Source organism: Squalius cephalus (genome assembly GCF_949319135.1).
Source record: "Squalius cephalus genome assembly, chromosome: 13".
In the NCBI taxonomy this organism is placed as follows: domain Eukaryota; kingdom Metazoa; phylum Chordata; class Actinopteri; order Cypriniformes; family Leuciscidae; genus Squalius; species Squalius cephalus.
Genome location: NC_137134.1, coordinates 16,963,154 through 16,986,068, shown reverse-complemented (window position 1 = coordinate 16,986,068; position 22,915 = coordinate 16,963,154). Strand labels below are relative to the sequence as shown.

At 34.8% G+C, this 22,915-nt stretch overlaps 1 protein-coding gene across 4 annotated transcripts in view; it reads right to left on the bottom strand.

The window, feature by feature from the left end:
• The window catches only part of ptprc (protein tyrosine phosphatase receptor type C), a 38,463-nt gene extending 24,274 nt beyond the window's left edge, over positions 1 to 14,189 (bottom strand). Inside the window, exons 1-7 of one of the 4 annotated variants that reach the window (XM_079891260.1) lie at positions 14,009 to 14,189; positions 13,826 to 13,920; positions 5,752 to 5,808; positions 5,308 to 5,319; positions 4,592 to 4,612; positions 4,441 to 4,485; positions 3,480 to 3,536 (exon numbers count right to left, since the gene is read on the bottom strand). In XM_079891260.1, coding sequence (XP_079747386.1) covers positions 3,480 to 3,536; positions 4,441 to 4,485; positions 4,592 to 4,612; positions 5,308 to 5,319; positions 5,752 to 5,808; positions 13,826 to 13,880 — 247 coding nt within the window. In that variant the 5' untranslated portion in view covers positions 13,881 to 13,920; positions 14,009 to 14,189. Of the gene's footprint in view, positions 1 to 3,479; positions 3,537 to 4,440; positions 4,486 to 4,591; positions 4,613 to 5,307; positions 5,320 to 5,708; positions 5,809 to 7,506; positions 7,558 to 7,964; positions 8,010 to 13,825; positions 13,921 to 14,008 lie in introns of all 4 variants that reach the window. The other 3 variants (XM_079891261.1, XM_079891263.1, XM_079891262.1) reach the window with 3 other exon arrangements.
• Positions 14,190 to 22,915: the final 8,726 nt, after the last annotated feature.

Sequence of the window (22,915 nt, the reverse complement as noted above, 5' to 3'; positions counted from 1 at the left end):
GTTAATGTGAGAGTCGGTTTCGGTGTAGAACTGGTCCCTTCATGATTATGATATTTTGATCAAATTAAATCTTATAAATACTTTACAGATATGAATAAAAACATGAAAAACAACATTAAACGCACTGTTACCTGTGTTTTGTTGTTGCGAGGTGGTGAGTGAGGGTAAGGTTAATGTGAGAGTCGGTTTCGGTGTAGAACTGGTCCCTTCATGATTATGATATTTTGATCAAATTAAAGGTTTATCTTATAAACACTTTTTTTCATATTTCTTTTTTACAGATATATGAATAAAAACATGAAAAACAACATTAAACGCACTGTTACCTGTGTTTTGTTGTTGTGAGGTGGTGAGTGAGGGTAAGGTTAATGTGAGAGTCGGTTTCGGTGTAGAACTGGTCCCTTCATGATTATGATATTTTGATCAAATTAAATCTTATAAATACTTTACAGATATGAATAAAACATGAAATACAACATTAAACGCACTGTTACCTGTGTTTTGTTGTTGTGAGGTGGTGAGTGAGGGTAAGGTTGATGTGAGAGTCGGTTTCGGTGTAGAACTGGTCCCTTCATGATTATGATATTTTGATCAAATTAAAGGTTTATCTTATGAACACTTTTTTTTTTTTTTACAGATATGAATAAAAACATGAAATACAACATTAAACGCACTGTTACCTGTGTTTTGTTGTTGTGAAGTGGTGAGTGAGGTTGAGGTTGATGTGAGAGTCGGTTTCGGTGTAGAACTGGTCCCTTCATGATTATGATATTTTGATCAAATTAAATCTTATAAATACTTTACAGATATGAATAAAACATGAAATACAACATTAAACGCACTGTTACCTGTGTTTTGTTGTTGTGAGGTGGTGAGTGAGGGTAAGGTTAATGTGAGAGTTGGTTTCGGTGTAGAACTGGTCCCTTCATGATTATGATATTTTGATCAAATTAAATCTTATCAATACTTTACAGATATGAATAAAAACATGAAAAACAACATTAAACGCACTGTTACCTGTGTTTTGTTGTTGCGAGGTGGTGAGTGAGGGTAAGGTTGATGTGAGAGTCGGTTTCGGTGTAGAACTGGTCCCTTCATGATTATGATATTTTGATCAAATTAAAGGTTTATCTTATAAACACTTTTTTTTTTTTTTTTACAGATATGAATAAAAACATGAAATACAACATTAAATGCACTGTTACCTGTGTTTTGTTGTTGCGAGGTGGTGAGTGAGGTTGAGGTTGATGTGAGAGTCGGTTTCGGTGTAGAACTGGTCCCTTCATGATTATGATATTTTGATCAAATTAAATTTTATAAATACTTTACAGATATGAATAAAAACATGAAAAACAACATTAAACGCACTGTTACCTGTGTTTTGTTGTTGTGAGGTGGTGAGTGAGGGTAAGGTTGATGTGAGAGTCGGTTTCGGTGTAGAACTGGTCCCTTCATGATTATGATATTTTGATCAAATTAAAGGTTTATCTTATAAACACTTTTATTTATTTTTTTACAGATATGAATAAAAACATGAAATACAACATTAAACGCACTGTTACCTGTGTTTTGTTGTTGTGAGGTGGTGAGTGAGGGTAAGGTTGATGTGAGAGTCGGTTTCGGTGTAGAACTGGTCCCTTCATGATTATGATATTTTGATCAAATTAAAGGTTTATCTTATAAACACTTTTATTTTTTTTTTTACAGATATGAATAAAAACATGAAAAACAACATTAAACGCACTGTTACCTGTGTTTTGTTGTTGTGAGGTGGTGAGTGAGGGTAAGGTTGATGTGAGAGTCGGTTTCGGTGTAGAACTGGTCCCTTCATGATTATAATATTTTGATCAAATTAAAGGTTTATCTTATAAACACTTTTTTATATATATATATATATATATATATTTTTTTTTTTTTTACAGATACAGTGCTATGCATAAGTTTAGACACCCATGCTAAAGTTGACTAAAAAAAGGAATAAAAAATCATCTTTTGGAAATTGAACTTAATGCCTTAATCTAAAAAATTAGGAAAAATCCAACCTTTAAGGACACCAGTTTTCTTTGAGAATGAATAATGTATCATAAATAAATAAATGTTCTTCCTTAAAATACAGGGTGCATAAGTTTGGACACCCCTATGTTAAATTCCCATAGAGGCAGGCAGATTTTTATTTTTAAGGGCCAGTTACTTCATGGATCCAGGATACTATGCATCCTGATAAAGTTCCCTTGGCCTCTGGAATTAAAATAGCCCCACATCACATAGCCTTCACCATACCTAGAGATTGGCATGGGGTACTTTCCATAAGATCATCTCTCAATGCAAATCAAACTAGCTATTAGGCTAACTGAAATAAAACCATGCCAATCTCTAGGTATGGTGAAGGCTATGTGATGATGTGGGGCTATTTTAATTCCAGAGGCCAAGGGAACTTTATCAGGATGCATAGTATCCTGGATCCATGAAGTAACTGGCCTTTAAAAATAAAAATCTGCCTGCCTCTATGGGAATTTAACATAGGGGTGTCCAAACTTATGCACCCTGTATTTTAAGGAAGAACATTTATTTATTTACGATACATTATTCATTCACAAAGAAAATTGGTGTACTTAAAGGTTGGATTTTTCCTAATTTTTTAAATTAAGGCATTAAGTTCAGTTTCCAAAAGATGATTTTTTATTCCTCTTTTTAGTCAACTTTGGTATGGGTGTCTAAACTTATGCATAGCACTGTATATGTATAAAAACATGAAAAACAACATTAAACGCACTGTTACCTGTGTTTTGTTGTTGCGAGGTGGTGAGTGAGGGTAAGGTTAATGTGAGAGTCAGTTTCGGTGTAGAACTGGTCCCTTCATGATTATGATATTTTGATCAAATTAAAGGTTTATCTTATAAACACTTTTTTTCATATTTTTTTTTACAGATATATGTATAAAAACATGAAAAACAACATTAAACGCACTGTTACCTGTGTTTTGTTGTTGTGAGGTGGTGAGTGAGGGTAAGGTTAATGTGAGAGTCGGTTTCGGTGTAGAACTGGTCCCTTCATGATTATGATATTTTGATCAAATTAAATCTTATAAATACTTTACAGATATGAATAAAACATGAAATACAACATTAAACGCACTGTTACCTGTGTTTTGTTGTTGTGAGGTGGTGAGTGAGGGTAAGGTTAATGTGAGAGTCGGTTTCGGTGTAGAACTGGTCCCTTCATGATTATGAAATTTTGATCAAATTAAATCTTATAAATACTTTACAGATATGAATAAAAACATGAAATACAACATTAAACGCACTGTTACCTGTGTTTTGTTGTTGCGAGGTGGTGAGTGAGGGTAAGGTTGATGTGAGAGTCGGTTTCGGTGTAGAACTGGTCCCTTCATGATTATGATATTTTGATCAGATTAAATCTTATAAATACTTTACAGATATGAATAAAAACATGAAATACAATGTTAAATGCACTGTTACCTGTGTCTTGTTGTGAGGAGGTGAGTGAGGGTAAGGTTGATGTGGAAGAACCGGTCCCTACACGATAATGATCATTTGATAAAATGTTACATTTATGTACAGATATGAATAAAAAAAGATGAATTGAAATATGAAATAATTAAATACAAACATTAATGAAATATTAAAATATTACTTAGAACTGAATTTTATTTAACTGATATTTAACATTAAATATTGTACTAGACTTAGCCATATTAAATGGCATAAAAATACCAAAACTTTATTGGTTGCATGTCAACAATAAAAGGAACTATAATAGATATCTGTGATTATTTATTTTCTTATATAATTTTTCAATGTGTATTTTTACCTTCCAAATAAGATTTTAAAAAGATTTCTGCTTTTATCACCTTGAAAATTCTTATGCTTCTTATCCTTGATAAAAAACCTTTATCAAGTGAAGTTGTGGGTTCTGGAGTCGTGAGTGTGGGTGAGGGGACTATGGCTAAAGGGAAAAGCAAGATCATTTGGGATCAGTATGGGATCTACGACTACTGGAAGACCAGACCACCTACATTCACCTTCATGTAACCTGTAGGTCACTTGTAGATGCCGACTGTGTTGCTGCGGGATGAGTGCGGGAATGTTCCCAGGACAGATTTTGGTAATTACCAAATACATATTGTATTATGGTAATGAATGAATGAATGAAAGATTGAAACAAATGCTTATTTTAGCCCAGGAACTGGATTACCAAAAATAAATGATTAATATTACTGCATTGCAGGATTTTAAATGTGAAGCCTGCGTAGCCTAAATGGGTTTGCGTGGGTCTCAGATAATAAAATAATAATAATAATATAAAAACTCTTTCTCAGTGATGGTGTGCTTGTAGCAAGGCATGATTGGAAGATTGAGAGTGAGAGATTGTGCATGAGAGAATAATAATAATGCAGGATGAGGTGCATGTCAGCGTTACCTTCTGTGGTGGATGCAGGTGTGTCTGCTGAATTGGTGGGAGTGACTGTAATGATGGATTGACACCATGAAAGAATATGCAAGAATATCATATATATTTCTGACCCATAAGTTCAAATCAGGCATCAGTATCAGCATAAAGTGACACTTACCGTTACGTCCCGTTATTGAGTCTGTTGAAAGTGCATAAACCATTATTAATTAACATCATCAGAATTATATTATACTCTGCTGGACTTTTAGTCATTTAATCACTTCAGAGAATCAACAGAGTGAACAGCTTTTGTGCCAAAGAGAAGTGTTTTCTCCTGCTTTTTAAAACTATGCACGATTATGTGGCTAGTTGCATTTAGCTATGTTTTTTTTTATCTGCTGTCAGATTTATCATTTGAAAACCACTATTACAGAGGAATGTATAGATATTGTATGTATAGATATAAGAGAAATTATGCTTAAGAATTTCTAGAAATGGGTATAATTTGAAATTATAAATGTCTATAATACAACTTTTCTGTGATGAAAATAATTTCAGATACTAATTAATGTGACCCTATTATGCTCGTTTAAAGGCTCCTGATTTCTGTAATGAATAATGCATTGACACTATGAAAATATATCTCAGCATATCAAGTTCTCATATATCTATTTTCTATAGACCCTCTAAAGGGACCTTTACAAAAATAACAATATACAGACTTTCACATGCTTAAAAGAAACACACACACACACACACACACACACACACACACACACACACACACACACACACACACACACACACACACACACACACACACACACACAGATATAATCGACAGGAAGCATCACTAGCATAACAGAAATAGCATGGGTAAAAAGTGACACGTACCATTTGTTGAACCTGTGGAAAGTGCGAGATGAAACTTTATTAATTAACTGAATCAGAATCACATTATGCAACTGAACCTTTAATTACTTTAATTATTTCAAGGAATCAAAGGGTGATTGCACTGAAACTACTGCATGATGTGCAGCTACTTACCCACATTACCTCACCAAACACCAAACATCTGTTACTGTATTATATACATTTAATTCAATTTAAAAAATCCAATTTATTTAGATTAGCAATGTTATAAAAATATAACATTGCCCATTACACTAATCCATGACTGCAGTTACTGTAAGCCAGAATGATGATGCAAGTGGTGGTGAGATTGCAATGCAGAATGATAGAGGGATGGAGGTCAGAGGTCATGCGTGAAACTGATTGATAGAGAGATGTAATGCTGAAGTGTGTGTCTGATGTGATGATGGGTGTTGTCATGGTTACCTGCAGGTGGGGGTGAAGGAATGGGTTGCGTTTGATTGCTGCTGGAGTCAGCAGAACCTATTTGACATAATCATATGCTTAAACTAAATCCAAAAACAGTCCTTATGCATGAAATTGACAGATTTTCCACAAGATTAATAAACCAAATTCAATATTAACCACAACAAGCTAAATGACATAAATAAGTAGGCTACATTACTTTTTATTTATTTTATTGCATTTTAATTAATTGAACCAGTGAACTAAATTTTTATTTTCTTTATTTAGCAAGTATGCCATAATATGGTCCCAAACTTTTGAATGATAGTGTATATTTACTAAAGGGCTTGGCTGCCTATTCAGTAGGAAAAAAAAAATGAAATCAAAAAGGCTGTTGTCTTCCCTTTTGCACTGTTGGCATCCAACTCCTACCAGTCTGCTATGGATACACTTACCAGAGTCAAATACCACCTTGCTTTAGTAGGAAATACTTCCTAGTAAACTTTAAGTCATAATGGTGTCGACTTGTATTGTTCACAGGTGCATGAACTAAAGACTAAACGTTTAGCGGGAGTTACTTCTGGTTTCCAGTGAAGATTCTAGAGCGTTCTAGGCAGTGGCTAAAGGCTGCAAAGACTCGCAAATACTCAGAGAACACAGCTGAAAATCTGAAAAACCTCTGTTTGTAGTCCACATTTTAAACTGGATGATTTTAGGCCAAACGGAGAGGAAAAACTGAATGAATCTGCCATTCTGACCAACCCCCCAAAGCAAAACACTGCCACATACAGGTAAGAAAACTGCTGCCACAGTGTTACATTTTTACCATAATGCTGTGAGTAGATCATTTTCAGTGATAAACCTACTCTTTGACGCGCCCGCAAAGCATTCCGGGAAGGCGGCGCTTCATTTGGAAAAATGATGGGCCGATGCCCATCTTTATGCAAATTAATTCCGTTGAACACGACGCGACTATCCAATAGAAGTAGCTCTAGCATATGGAGACGGGGGGAAGTCTCCTTATACTGCCTATGGAAGTCTCTCACAGGTTTTAAATCATAGACAGTATATAAATACGCAACATTGCCCGCTCGGTCAAAACCACGCCCATAAGGAACGCCCATCAACGTACAAATGTGGGGAGGCGTCGCGACACCACGCGACAGTCGTGTCGCAAAAGTGGATCTGTACCGTAAATAACTGTTCTGGTAATAACCCTGTGTCGATCCAACTGTCCTTGGGCGGGGATACAAAAATGTGAAAAAAACGAAAGCCCTGTAGCGTTTTGCGTTATCCGGTCGACTTTTGCTGACAAATAAACGTGAGTTTTTCGGACCAGGCAGAGAATGAGTAAACATCGCTCAAGTTACACTTTAAATATTGTATTATTTAGCTATATTAAATTACAGATGAATCTGCACCAAAACAAAATGTTTGGTTGGCCACACAACCTTCAATGTCAACAAAAAGATATGGAAAGTAAAACTAGAAAAATTGTTTGATATTTGTTAAAAATGTAATATTTACATATGAATGTATATTTTTTTATTATTAAAATATATAAAACACATTTTTTAAGTGGTGTAGTTGATGGTTACACCACTTTACATTTCTAAAGTTATTACTTTTTTTCTGTAGAAATTGTCTAAATTTCAAGACAAATTTGCCACGTGTGTTAAAGTAGATTTTAATTTTGTAATTTTCCTTTGTATCATGTTGTACATCCTTACTCGTCACTGACTGCAAGAGAGTCTGTCAAAAGAGAATGAACATTACCTTTTGGTTCTGAGTCTTTGTCTTCAGTGCGTGTGGGTAAGGGGCTTGTGGCTAAAGGGAAAAGCAAGCTCATTTTAGATAATCCACTACAGGAAAGAACTACAAACTTACACAAAATATTAAAGAAGATTCTAGCAAGCCGTACACTTTCAAATTAAATCTTTATTGATGAATATATTGCTTGATAATAGGTTTTCTCAAATTCATTAACTATGGAATTATAATTTTGTATTATTAAAATATATAAAACACATTTTTAAGTGGTGTAGTTGATGGTTACACCACTTTACATTTCTAAAGTTATTACTTTTTTTCTGTAGAAATTGTCTAAATTTCAAGACAAATTTGCCACGTGTGTTAAAGTAGATTTTAATTTTGTAATTTTCCTTTTCATCATGTTGTACATCCTTACTCGTCACTGACTGCAAGAGAGTCTGTCAAAAGAGAATGAACATTACCTTTTACTGGGATGTCTTCAGTGCGTGTGGGTAAGGGGCTTGTGGCTAAAGGGAAAAGCAAGTTCATTTTAGATAATCCACTACAGGAAAGAACTACAAACTTACACAAAATATTAAAGAAGCTTCTAGCAAGCCGAACACTTTCAAATTAAATCTCTACTGATGAATATCTTGCTTGATAATAGGTTCTCAAATTCATTAACTATGGAATTAGCTTTAGAATTAGCCATTTTAAATGAGACAAGAATTTGCACCTCAATACTATAAAGTTTGATTTGGTGCACGACCGTCAATGTCAACTATAAAAGATATGGGATGTCACATCATTTCAATCATTAGCGTCATCAGTCGTGTCTGTGAGTGAGGGTCTTGTGGCTAAAGGAAAAAGCAAGTTTATTTTAGATAGTCAACCACAGGACGCAATACAAACACTACAAACCCATACAAAAGACACTTTTCTCTAGCAAGCCGTACACTTTCAAAATAGACCTCTGTTGATGAAGCCAATATCTCAAAAGGTAGAAGTACCAAAGCCAATCTGTTTTCACTACAACAGCACTACATTTGAAACATACGCTAAAACTTCTTTTAGAAAGAATTCTAGATGTAGAAATCTGTCCTTTAAAACTAGCAATGACAATATTTTCAATTATTTACCAAGCCAAACAGTATTTGACATCTTAGTGCAAATCATTTAGCAAAACGAATGGTTACACTTTATTGTGATGCTCCCAATTTTACTGACTGAAAGAAAGTTAGCAACATGTCAACTTATTCAACTAACATGAACACCTAACAGTCTACAGAATGTCTAAAGCGGACCATCAAAATAAAGTGTAACCAAACAAAGATTAATTCAGAAACAAGTCAACTATCGCACACCGAAACACTCACACATTATATTCAAGCAGTTTAATTCTTTGAAACCGACTGGCACGGTGTAAAACCATTGGCTTCGGTCAGAAAAAGGGAAGGGAGTTACTAGCAGTGGTCTGTATGTGGCGCGACCTGGTTGCCATGGATACGCAGACACAAACTATTTCAGTTTCTCAACCACAGCTTCCTGTAAGCTTGACAAAACCCTCCCCCCCTTCTCAAGGCTCAGGCACTCTGCTTTCTTTTTCATTCTATTCGCCAATGTACAGTCATGTCACTCGCATATCGTATGCGGAAGGGGGAGGGCTCAAATGTACTCACGCTTGTATAGATATGCAAATTGTTTCTGTGCAACTCGCTATCTTTTACACAAGAGCTTTGACTACATCATTGCAAGCCTACCCAATAGGTATAGCCATTCATCAGTGCATTCATCTAATGCAAGGCCAAGATATACTATTGATTTGTTGATTTGCAACCCTAAGTTAACCAAGATATATCACTTTTAGCATTCTGAAAAACTTCCTAATGTCTTTCCTTAACTTTTAACTGGCGTTTATACTCGCTGAAGCGTCACAGTGTCAGTCATTTTCACTTATTTTCTTTGCCGGATGTGGTTTTGCTCGACTTGGTTCACAACTCGAGGTGCGTGCATTTTAAGCGTGGCTGTTTTAGCAGGTCCACCCATTACATGGAACATGACAGTATGAGAATAATGACTTTAAGTGCGCTGCTTTATCTATCTCGTTTTCAGAGCATTCCTTTTAGAAACGTTATATTTTTATTTTGACTGCCTTGTCAAACAGATAACAGTGATCGTAGGGAAGTCGGCATGAACCTAAATCTCCTGCAAGATAATATTTAACCTGTTTTTAAAGAGTTACGGAAACCTCCAAACTGCACTACATCCACAAACATGCACTTTTAAAACGATGTCTATCAAGTAGATTCAGTAATAATGGCGATAAACATTGGTTTTAAAACAATTATTAAAGACCCAATAATCCACACGCTTAGACTATAAATGTTCATATAATTCCTTTTAAAACTTTCAAATTCTTTCACCAACATTGTAAAAGATGTTTTTCAGTTATACACACGTTTCATCGTTTTAGGCTTGTTACAATAAATAATGTAATTTCAAGTGTGTATTTAACACTGCAGTCACCACTAGTTAAAACATATTTTTTTTAAATAAAAAAAAAAAATTATAAGGCAGCAAGTGTATTTTTATTAATTTTACTTAAGTTTATCATTTTTGTGTGTTGATATTTCGGTAGAATTGGTAAAAACTAAAGGCCATAAAGCTACAGGACATACCATGAAAGTCCTTACTAGTTTTCTCAAGACATATCAGACTTGCATATCAGACTTAAGTTGTATGCTAGTTAAAACCAACTTTAAAACCAAAGTTTCGACATGTATCTCCCATCTTATAAGACTTAAAAATTTGAGTGAGCTAAAGAAACATGGTTAAAAAAACATGCATCTTTTCACCTATGATAATATATTTACAATTGCATTCAAGAAAAAAAAACTTGTTTTCTGTTTTCTGAATAATTGTTTTCTGAATAATTGTTATAAAAAAAAAAAACTCTCCCATTTTTTTTCTCTTCTGACAAATGAATCCAAGCCATCGCCACAACCAAAAATAATGCAGGTGGAACATTTGGTCAATGCATTGTGACAAATTTACCGCAGAGTTTAAGCATGCACAGTCTATATGGCTTTAAACGGAAGCCTTTAACAGCCTCATTCATAGGATATGAAAAGATATGAAGTCAAAACTAATTCAATGACAAGAAAATCTAACAAATGTAAGAAAATCGGGTTTTGACGATACAGTGCACTTCAAGTTAGTTAAATGTAATTTAAGTTGAAATTACTTGAACATTCAAGTTGATTGTACTTAAGGCAGCAACTTTTTCTTTTTTTTTCTTTTTTTACAGTGTGTAAACAGGCATGAAAGCTGTAGAGATTGGACATGTTAAGAAGCTATACGAGGAGATGCTGGAACAATTATTTAATTGTTACCGCCGTGATTTCACACGCAATGTGCAGTTGATACCTGAAGGAGTTCATTTGATTTGCACCTTTGAATGACTTTTTTTTGGTGTAACAAAAGCAGACAGGTTGATTTGGTCATGTTAATTAGACAGGTCCAATTAGATGCTACCATATTTTTAGCGTGTCTCACAAAAAATTGGACCGTATGCAGTAACATCCATGATTTAAAAAAGAAAAATCCATAAAATTCCATAAATCGGTTTTGCATCATTCATATTACTATTGATTAAAGACATATTTCGCACACAAAGAAAGATAATTCTGTCATCATTTACTCACATGCATGTCATTCTAAATCTGTATTGTTATTTTGTTTGTTTGCAGACCGCAAATATGATATGTTGGATGTTTACAGTATGATGCAAATTACAAACAAAGCATCATACAGTAAAAGTCCATTTAACAGTCAATGGGACACACATAGTATAATTCAAGTCTTGAGAGATTTGTATGTGGATTTAATTATTTTAAGACTTAAGTTTGGTCTGTTCCTCACACAAAACTAATGTATGAATATAGCAGTATGAACTACTTTTATGATGCATAGCAGTATGAACTACTTTTATGATGCATTTAGTCATTTTGATGCTTAAAGGGATAGTTCAGACAACAATTCTGTCCATCAACTCTTTGGTTACCAACATTCTTTAAAATATTTTCATTTGTGTTCAGCAGAACAAAGAAATTCATACAGGTTTGGAACAACATAAGAGTTGGTAAATGATGACAGAATTTTCATTTTTTTGGGTGAACTATCCCTTTAACAGCCTTTGGTCACACTATGGAAAAGTGCAGCATGAACATTCCGCTAAATATCTTCTTTTGCTTTCCACAGAAGAAAGAAAGTCATACATGTTTGGAACGACATGAGGATGAGTAAATAATGAGAGAATTTTCATTTTTTAGATGAGCTAACCCTTTAAATAAAAGTACAGACAAATAAAGACATCCAAACAAGCTTGAAAAGCAATATCAAATACTAATATCATGAATATTCCCTTAGGCCTCAATCTCACACATAGGCCCATCTTTCGATCTCTGGCTTCCTTTTCTATGCGATTTGCATGTACAGTGCAGTCACAATGATTCTTATCCGGTCTCAACCCACAACACTTTTATATTTAGTCAAAAGACATTTTAGATGCAGCACGGTAAGACTTAAGTCTCGCGAGCACCATTTTAGCCGGCAAATTTACGAGGCATAGAAACCGGCTCAAAATGGAACAAGGAAGTGGTCAGAGGCCTGTGCAGCAAGGCATCATGTTCAAGAGCATCACGCAACGCGACACCCAAAAGAGAGTCAGAAGAAAAAATATCATATAATATTTTCAATAAAATACAATTTACTGAGGAACATTCCTATATATATATATATATATATATATATATATATATATATATATACATATTACATATTATATTATAAGGCTAGGAACCGCATACAAATATGAACTTCCTTAGTCAATTACATTTTAATGAAAAATTATAAACAGATATATTATCAAATTATAAAATGTTAATTATTTTTTAATTAATATTTTAAATAAAGTGTAATTTACTAAGAAAACCTTATTATATTATATTGATAGGAACTTCATATGAATGTACTTCTCTTATTTACAGTCTCTTATTTACAATTACAAAATGTACATATATTGTATTATGTTGTATTATTACATTATTTTACTAAATGTGCAAAAATAGGTTACACTTTATTTTAAGGTGTCATTGTTACAGTGTAATTATACATTTAAGTACTCAGTAATATTAATTAACTACATGTACTTACTATAAGGTTATGATTTGGGTTTGGTTTAGGGTTAGTTGTATGTAATTATGCTTACTTTATAGTTATTACAATGGTAACTACATGTAACAAGGTCACTGTCAAATAGTGTTACCCAAAAACACAAGTTTCCGTTGGATCCAAAAAGGGTTTTACAGCCTGATGCAATGTTCCCACAAAGAATTCCAAAGAACTCAACTCAAGAACGTCAAAAATGGTTCTTCACAAGAACAACCCAAGAACCTTTACTTTTAAGACAGCAGAACAGAACTCTATAAAATAACAAATAGATTGTCAACAACACCCATCAAAATGTGGCATATGAAAGCAGGGCTGATTGACTGACAGCTCGGCCTCTGCATCGTTCAAATCTAGCAGAACCTCAAGCAAGCTCGAGGGGACACACCCAAAGCAACCTGATGTTTGACAGCTCCTTTACCAGGTAACACAAACTAGAACCCAACACACCTCACAAGTGTCCCGCCACAGACCCCTTTGAAATATCACGTTAAACATTTAGCAAATCGCTCTTTTGCAATATTTCGCCTTCACTCTGACGTTTTACAAAGTAACAACTTCTCTCTTTGGCAGTCTAAAGAGAATTCCCCTTCTTCTTGGTCAACGACGATAGCATTTCTCAGTAAAAAAATAACACTGCTAATAATTACAGATAAAAATACTTGAAATAAATTGAGGACTCAGACAGTAAAACTGTTTGTCCTGCATGTACACACTAAGATTTAAATCATCATTGACATCCGTCAAGATTCGAGGACACACTCATTCACCAATACGTTTTAAATTTAGTACTTAAACTGATGACTAGCGATGGAGAGTAAGATTCAGCAAACTATATTTACTATCCAGAGAGATGTAATATTACACAACACAGAAACTGGACCGAACTATGAATGAATCTACACCATTAATTTACAAAATTAGTCACAAAATGCCAAATATAAAATACAGCTGTAAAAATAATTAAAAAATAATTATAAAAATACATATCAGTTATATATACATATATATATATATATATAGTACACACACCATATAAACACAAATTTCACCAGTAAAAAAAAAAAAAAAAAAAAAGTCTATATATAAAAAACCTATATAATTTTGTACTTACATAGGACCAAGCATAGGACCAAAACCAAGGGTCCTAGTGCAAAATATTTCGCCATATCCAAGGGTTCAAGCGCCTCTTCTAAGACACCATATGTCCTATTTGAAAAAGACAAAGATCTGAGTTAACCATTAGAATGCGTAATGGCTTTCTGGTCTCTCTTGCTCTGTTTTCATGTAATCTTACTCGTTCTTATGCGTCTAATCAGTCGGTCCTGTTGCCGGTGAGTGTTCACCTTCAAAAAAATCCTTTTTTTGGGTCTTGAGACAGCAGAGCAGTGCCAGAGACACTCTCCACTTCAGCTTTGTGTTAAGGCCCTTTCTTAACAGGAAGCTACATTTTCATCTACGCCACACATCTCTCGCCTTGTACCGTGTCATGTCCTTCAAATGGGAAATGAGAGAATTATCTCATTTTTGCTTTTTCTTTTGACGACCTGTGAGCAGCATCTTCAAAAGATGTGGATTTTGAATTAAAATCACATTCACTTGAATGTATGAGCAATTCAAGTAATTGTCATCAATGAAGCAGTAATTGTTACATAAGAGATTAAAAAAAAAAGTTCTATAAGTAAAGATACTAAATTAAATTAGTCAGACATAGTATTAGTGACTTTTTATAAATAATTTATTTTACTCTATGTATTTATGTAGGACGAAGACAATAACTAAAACCCAACATAAGCTAGGAAAGAACAAAGTTTCGATTTCATGACCTTCATCAGACATTTGAAGGACATGATGCCGAAACGTTGCTGAATAAATTGACCATTTTTGCAAGTTGGAATGTGTGCAGGGTTTCTCTTTACTAGTTTATATATAAAATATTTTTAGAAAATAATAATAATAATAATAATATATATTATTATATAATAGGCTATAACATATATATTACAAGTACAATTAAACACCAACATATACAAGATACAGCAATATGTATTTGGTATTATTTCTAAATGATAGAAACTTAATATATAAAAAAAAAAAGATGTAAATAAAAATAAAATAAAAACAAATCCAGGCTTCTGATTGGTCATCAACTGTGGGGCCGTTTACACTAGGGGTGCAACAGTTCAAATTGCTCACCGTTTGGTTATCGCGGTTTTAGGTTCACGGTTTCGGTATGTGCTATGTTCAGGAAAAAAGGACTACTGTCAAATAATAAAAACAAATAATCTAACTACAAGCAACAACAACAATAAATACATTAGAGCAAAGATACAAATAAAAAAGTGCTTTTCAGGTTTTTCAGGTAGGTCTAACATTAGTTTTCAGGTACAGCAATTGAATAAAGTAGCCTAATCAAATGTAAAATAACATTGCATATTTGATCAATTAAAGATGAATCCTTATTAAAGTTACAAAAGCTATTTAATCAAGAGCAGTGAGTGATTTCCTTGTATTGTGTTGTTTGATTAACACTAAAAACACAGACAGCAGGAATATTAGGTTGCTGTCACTTTAAGACATAATGCACTGATCCAAAATACTGATACTGTTACATATGTGTTGTCTTTCTCGGCCGTATAAGTTCACTTATGGCATAACAGACTGCTAGGATAGTCATCAAGACGGACATATTGACATCATTTTTGTGTGAATTTGTCCATTCAAGCACAAGACTTGAAAGAGGACTCAATATTTGCATGCTGTCTGAGACGCGAGTTTGCGCGCTTAAAATGTGCACACACACACAAATCTTATCGCAGCGCGTGCAAGTTCTCTTTCAAGTCTTGCTCTTGAATGTTTAAATTAGAAAGACTTAAATGAGTTTAGTTTAAACACAACGTGTGCAGCTCGCGCGCTATTGACACCCGAATGATGATGACACAAATGACTGGTCATGTTTGAGCAAACGGCACTTGCATTGAACAAAGTTTACAAAGAGTGACTGTTTTGTTCACTTTTTTTGATTATTGCTGTTGTAATGTATTATTGGGAAGCCAGCATGTGCATCCATCCACAGAAACATTAGAGAAACTGTCTGTTTTACGCTTTATTTTCAACAAACCATATTATAGATGCGTCGTCAGATTTGAGATGAACCGCGGTGCAAGTGCGTGCCGAACCGTGGGTGGAGAACGGTACGGTTCGATGTTTTACAGAGAACAGTTACCCCAGTTTACACCACACCGTTTTCAACTAAAAATGTAAAACTTTATATGCGTTTACACGACAACAGTGTTTTAGGGGCCTGAAAATGGGTTTCAAAGTTCTAGTTATTGAAAATTATACCATTATTATCTCCATGTAAACTAGAAAAACGCCAATATGTAAAAATAATGACGTTATGCTCATGTGTAGCCTATTACGTGTTCAGTCTATAGGTATAATACAGCGTTTTTACGGATCCGTGTGAATGTGTTTCAAAAACACAAAGGAAAACTGTTTCCATTTTTAGTACAACTTTGTCATGTGAACGTACCATAGGTATATTGGGATGTACTCTAAGGCCAACTAATAACCTTAGTGAACATACTGTACCAAAAAAAAGGGGCATTTTCTCTAGGGATGGTGCCTTGTACATTTTTGGGGGATTTTTGAAAGACAAATTACACCAAGGAACATTACAGAATATGGGATAAAGTAGTGATTAAATAATTTGGGATCAGTGAGATCCTAAAGTGTGGCGTGAACGTGAAGGGGACGAAATAAAAGCAAATATTCACATAAGTCATGATCTATCAGGCCCACAAATAGTTTGCAAATCAACCTGAATGGGTTGAAATTAGATCAGATTAGTTACAAACTAATGATCTGTGAGCGAGGTGGGAATTAGCGAAGACTCTGGGCTTTTTTTAATGTGCCTGCGACCTATGATAACTGCGGTATACTGAGAATCTGACTTAGGGTCCGAAAAGGTAACTTAAACTCCAAACCCAGTTATGCGACTTTGCCTCCTCGTTTCGTAAAACCAACTATATTCCACCATTGTTTCCTTAAATAACATTTTGCTGTCATTTTGTGTCTTTAATGGTTTTATCACTCTGTAACTATTTTATAAAAAAGATACTGTACTGTAAGCCATATTGTGAATACAGTCATGGCTAAAGCTGTGGTTCCTTTAGCCGTTTGTACTCTAAAACTTTAGTATGATAGCATAAATGCAATGCATATATTGACGAACATCATTTATGCACTGACTGGATGCTTAAAATACCAAACTAATCTGATTGTTTTGTGAAAAGTGACACTTTCAAACAAAACATGCCTCATGTAGGCTACTCAAAAAAAGTTTCATTAAACATTGTGATATTGATATTTTATCCTCAGTAAACATTAATGACTCAATGGTGACATCCAACTCAAACGTTTTCTTCTCTCACATGGCTTACAAAACTTAAGCAGTGTTACTTCTTGTCTATTTCTCACTTTCCAAGCCCTCTGCATGTAGGCAGTGCTGCAAGATACCACTTCCTTGCCTGTTTTTTTTTCTCTCCTCTTTTTTTTTTTGGTTTCCCGCCTGTTTGAGGAAGTAGCACAGAGACAAAGAGACTTGCAAAAATGAAAACTCAAAATGACAACCTACTGACTGTACGAACAGATACCAGAGTAAAACAGTAATGAACTTCAAATATCTGAGGGGCCGATTATCAAAGAGATTGATTATTCGAGATCAGGATTCAAGATATTTTTTAGACCAAATCTAATACAATACATCTTAAGTACAGCGGGAATTACATGCGTGTGTAAATTCCTCTTTTCTTTACTTCTCTATAGTACTTTAAGAGAAACCATAGGCAAAATGAATAATTTCTTCCACTTTTTTTGTCACTCACATCACTTAATACTCAGAAGATGTGTGCCGGAGACTGTAAAATCAACTTCCTGCTAAAACTTGTGACATTGATACCAAGTATAGTGTGAACGTTCATAGGCTAAATATATCTGCTTTGATGAGGGAGAGTTTTTTAAACCGTTTCATCACTTGAAAAGAGCTTTTTAAAAACTAAAACACACATTGCATCTGGCCAAATGGAAGAAAATATATGTTATGAAAGTGTAAAACAAGGAATAAAACCTCAAACAGACATGGTCTTCTATCAAATAGTAGGCGGTGGGTAGTTGGCTGCCTCAAAGGGTGATCAGCCACTTCCGGAAGTCTGTATTTTCTCTCTCAAAAGCACGTTTGCAATTTTGCAAAAGCAAATACAGAATCAGACACGTAAACTACACCCTCATTTATGAAAACTGCTATAGATGATGAGTAATTCTGTACTATGGTGTGAAGCAAGAAAACTTTACCTATCGACCCACTATAAGTGTACTTGCTAAAAACAATGTAATAGTGACGCATTACAGCAACATATTCTAGCACCTGGAAGGTCAATGTTGATGACTGTGGTTGTGATTGTGTGTTTAACAAAAATAGGCTATTTGGGTGGGTCTTAAGTTAAACTAGCAGGCTAGCAGTATGCTAAGCTAGTACAACGTGCTGTTAGTTTGCCAAACGCAAGCGATCTAAATAAATAAAGAACAGGTAATGTTTCATTTCAGTCAAATTAACAAACTAAAGGACAATTAGAATAACATATCAGACGTAAAGACATTTTGTGGGATTTTAAATCAGGGAATGAATAAGTCTATGGGATTTTTCAGGCATTTTATCATTTGCTAATCTGATCGCTAAGATAAGTATTAGCATTTCTACTCAAGTGGCGTGATTTGAGATATCATTCATGTCTGTTGCTCAAACAATGAGGGATTAGTTACACAACAAAGTTGAGTTCAAATCTTTACAACCTCGGGTTGCAACAGAAATATTGATATAGCATTAGCAGACATTTTAGTAAAGCTTTAGCAAACTATATTTTATTCTTTAGATTGTTTAGCCTTCAGTGTGAGCGCCTTGCTGACAGAAATAATCTTAATATTCAGCTGTAAAATGCATGAGAAGAACACTGCAATTCTAGGCTACTTTTAGCACACATGCTAAGCTAAGTGTCATTTGATTTAAAATTGGTCTAACCTGGGCTGAAAGCTGTTGTGTGGACAGATAAATAATTACACATGTACCAATTAATTCTGCTGGTTGCCATTCCCTGTTTTTCTCAGACCTTTCGACCTTTGGAGGGACTGCTTCAGGACAGAACCAGCCCTCTGACCTGAAAGAAATCTTTGTTGCACTTGCAACCATATTTATCATGTTTCATGGCTGTCTGGCACTGGTCCACACAATGGTGTACCGCCTGCTTGCATAAACATCTCAGGGGCATGGCGTTGTGTGCATACGATGGCAGACTCCCAATTCTGGTTTCACAGACAATGCTTAAGCTAGTCCCAGACTACAATGTATGTTTGAACTGTTTTAACTGAAAGCAACTTGTACTGAAATATCTTCAAATATGTCAGTGCCATTGTTTTGTCTCAAGATTCACACCAGTAATGTTTTTTTTATTTTTTTTAAGGCACGTTTATGAAAGCTACTTAAATGTCCTAATTGAACTAGGCCTAATCCTGGCTTAGCCTAAGCCCTGTCTGTGAAACCGGGCCTTAGTGTGTGGTGTAGATATATGAAATTAATTCATATGAAAATATATATGTAATTATATTAAAAAAACTCTATTGTAATATAAAATATATATCTATTTCCCCATTGTATGTTCAGCTGATGATCTATACCAGCTTGGTTATTCTTATTTAAAGAATCACACAGATTCCTGATCACTGTCGTGTCGGCAGCTGATGAAAATGCTATTTTTAAACTACGAAGCATTTAAGTATGTGAAAATAAAGAGGCGTGACCTGAGTGTGCTGCAGCTGCAGTATGAGCATGAGGGGCAGGCCTGAGAAACACACCACAAAATTACACAAACCATGCACTCTTCCTCTTTGCTCTGCTTCTCCATGGTGAAATCTCTGGATTTCCACTGTAGAAAGTGAAAGTGTTCAGTTGTTATTTAAAACAGAAATACTTGATCCCACAGACAATGACCCCTTTATGTGGACATCTTTATGTTGTCAGATGGGTTATGTTGGGGGGTGGGGGGGCTTTTATTTTGTACTTCATTTCTTATCTACCAAAGACATCTGGAGGTTCTTGGCAATGCAGCTGGCATCCTTATGAGGTCAGGTGGAGAATGGAGGTCATGACGAGGGGTGAAACGCATGCTGGGATGCCCACAAAACCTGAGCGCCATAAAGATATAACAGCAAATAACGATACAGATTACTTCTTAGATTATTAAACACAAAGTATATTTGCGTTAACATTTAATTATTAAAAGTTTGCATAAAATACAGAGTTAGTATTTAACCATTTTTATTCATTTTGAGAAACAAAGTAACCTGAGTTACTTATTTGAAAAAATAACTCCGATATTTTGTTGTAAATTTAAAAGTAATGTATTACTTTACTAGTTACTTGACAAAAGTAATCTGATTACATAGCTTGCGTTACTTCAACACTGGTCAATTAAACATTTAGCAAAGTAGCTGAACTTTAGCGTCCTAAATTAGCATTGGTCTAACTGTCGAGGTGAATTTAATGTCGCACTTTTGTTTTTATGCATATAGTAGTTTTTCATACAATTATAAAAACAACAGACCCCTTTCCTAAAGTATGAGCAAACGTAATAGTGATGCGAGTCTTAGCAAACACTGCTAATACCCGTTTTATACACATTTTATCTTTACCATATCATCAAGTATATATTTCACTATTTGGACCATCGCTGTATCAAATCCAGAACATTTCATATTTCCTTTCATATTAAAAGCAACAAAACATCTCCATATTCAAAACACAATCCAGATTAACCGAAAGCATCACATTACTGGTTGAGGAGATTCCCCCCTTCCATATGTGAAGCGCTTTGAGGACCAAGACAAGCACTATATAAATGTAAAAAAATATTATTATTATAATTATTATTACTGTAAATATTTTTTCTTGTTGTGGCAGATAATGTGTTATTAACAGGGCCTAGTCAAAAAGAATTTAAGAAGTACATAGAAATGAGGAAATAGATGTGAGAGTGTGAGATATCATACTACGTGTGAAATTTCTTTAGTTTTATAGTCCTACCACATTATCTGTTAAAAATGTCTGGACACCATTTGCATGCAGGGTTTTTTTGTTTTTTTTTTACAAAGGAGCTCAAGTTTCGTTCATTTACAAGAACAAGGGCGGTGACGTAAGGACAGGAGTTGTTTCACTTCCTCACTCAATAAAATGTATGATAGGAACAAAAGTTCCTGCATGTGGACATCTGTTTCTAACTATACTGATGACATTTTCAGAGTGTTTTTTTATATTTTTCAATCCAAGCATGTAGGTAAATCCCATAATACAGCTGTTCAACACCTATTTTTAACGTCCATTTAATTCGGCAATCCGCGATTGCATGTGACAGCGTCAGCTGATGGATAACACTACCTCACAGTTATCATTTACTTTTTGATAGAAGAAAAAAACTATTAAAAATAAACAAAAACATCAACCATCTCATATCCTATCAGGAAAAAAAGTCCATTTGATGCCTTTAGGAGAATTTTATGAAATATTAATAATATATAGGCCTATGATGCATTCAAAAATGCAGGTGACTACTTTGGATTAATGTAGACCTTAATTTGTCCTCATATGTCTCATGCAACATAACTTGTCAATAAACCAACCACTGACTTGCATGCATCTTTAAAAGAAATGTATAGTCCAAAAGAAAATTGCAAGTTCATACATATACATGCACAAAATGTCTTCAGTACTGTTTGCCTTTTATAAACTACAATAAAACAAACACAAACAAAATATTAGACCCTTCAAATCTTGATAGATATATAAAGGCCTAAATGATTTAATGAAGCTCTATCCTCCACCACTGGATGGCAGTGTGCATCCACGACTGTGTCTATTCACTTACCTTGACTAATTTTGCCTGTTTGCCACTAAGGAGAAAAGGGTGACCTGTGCTTTTTACATGTCGGCATGAACCCCGTCATTCGCCCTTTAAAGGGTCATCAGCCAGGTTTTCCCGTCTTGAGGCCTGTGCTTATTAAGTAGGACTGTGCTTAAATCGGCTTCCTCAGGAAATATATATTATGTACGTTCCTCAGTCTCTCTCTCTCTTCCAGAAGGTTACAACATGCTGAGGCAAGTTCGCCAGGTCTTCTTTTTGATTGACAGCTTCCTAACAAGGACAGCCTAAAGCGACGGAGGTGCACCCTGAAGCCCCTCTCCTCTCCCATGATGCACCAGAGGGCAGAGGGCTGTGTGTGATGTGTTTGTCTTTATCTTGTTCCACCTGCACACACAGCCAGAGCGGTATAAATGTGACATTACATATATGAACTTTCACCGTTTCTCATCAGGGTGGATATGATGATAAAGAGCCATTAAAACACCTTCCTCTGTCCTCTGAATGGCTACATGCTATGAAACGGACAAGAAAAAAAGAAAAGAAAAAACTACAGACCTGTCAAAGTGTCATTATGTATCTAGACCTGCTTGCACATTTTAACATGGGTAAATTACACTTCATATCCTGTACACAAATAAGCAGGTGTTAAATGCCAACAGATGGAATATATGTTGACGGATGACAAGATGGCGAAAACACTCCAACCTCTAATATTGTGTATTGCATAGATGCTATTCATATTTGCATCAAAAGTTATATTTAATGATCAAATAGAGAAAATAGATCTTATATAAACAAAAGAGTTTCCTAAAAGACATATTGCAATGACCTAAGCTTTATCAACAGCATTTGTAGCATATACCTGTTACCACACATAAAAAATTCATGATTACAGTAATGCTCAACACACTCACATTGTGTAAATATTGGTTCCCAAGGCAATTGGAATCTAATCAGCAGACCGTCGAGGCTTGTGTATCTCCAAAATGAGTTGAATTTTCAAAGGAGGTAGCCAAGGCACAGTTTCGAGGGCCAAGAAATGTCCAATCAGCTGGAGAGTTCCTCGGTCCAGCATTAACACAGCTGTAGTGCATTGAGACAAGAAACAGGCACCACAGATAAATAGGACGAACATACCTGACCAGTTGGACATGGAAACCAAGAGTACCTCATTGTCGGCATACCTTGATAAACCATTCAACAAAAACTGGAGGCAGTCATTAAAATTCCAG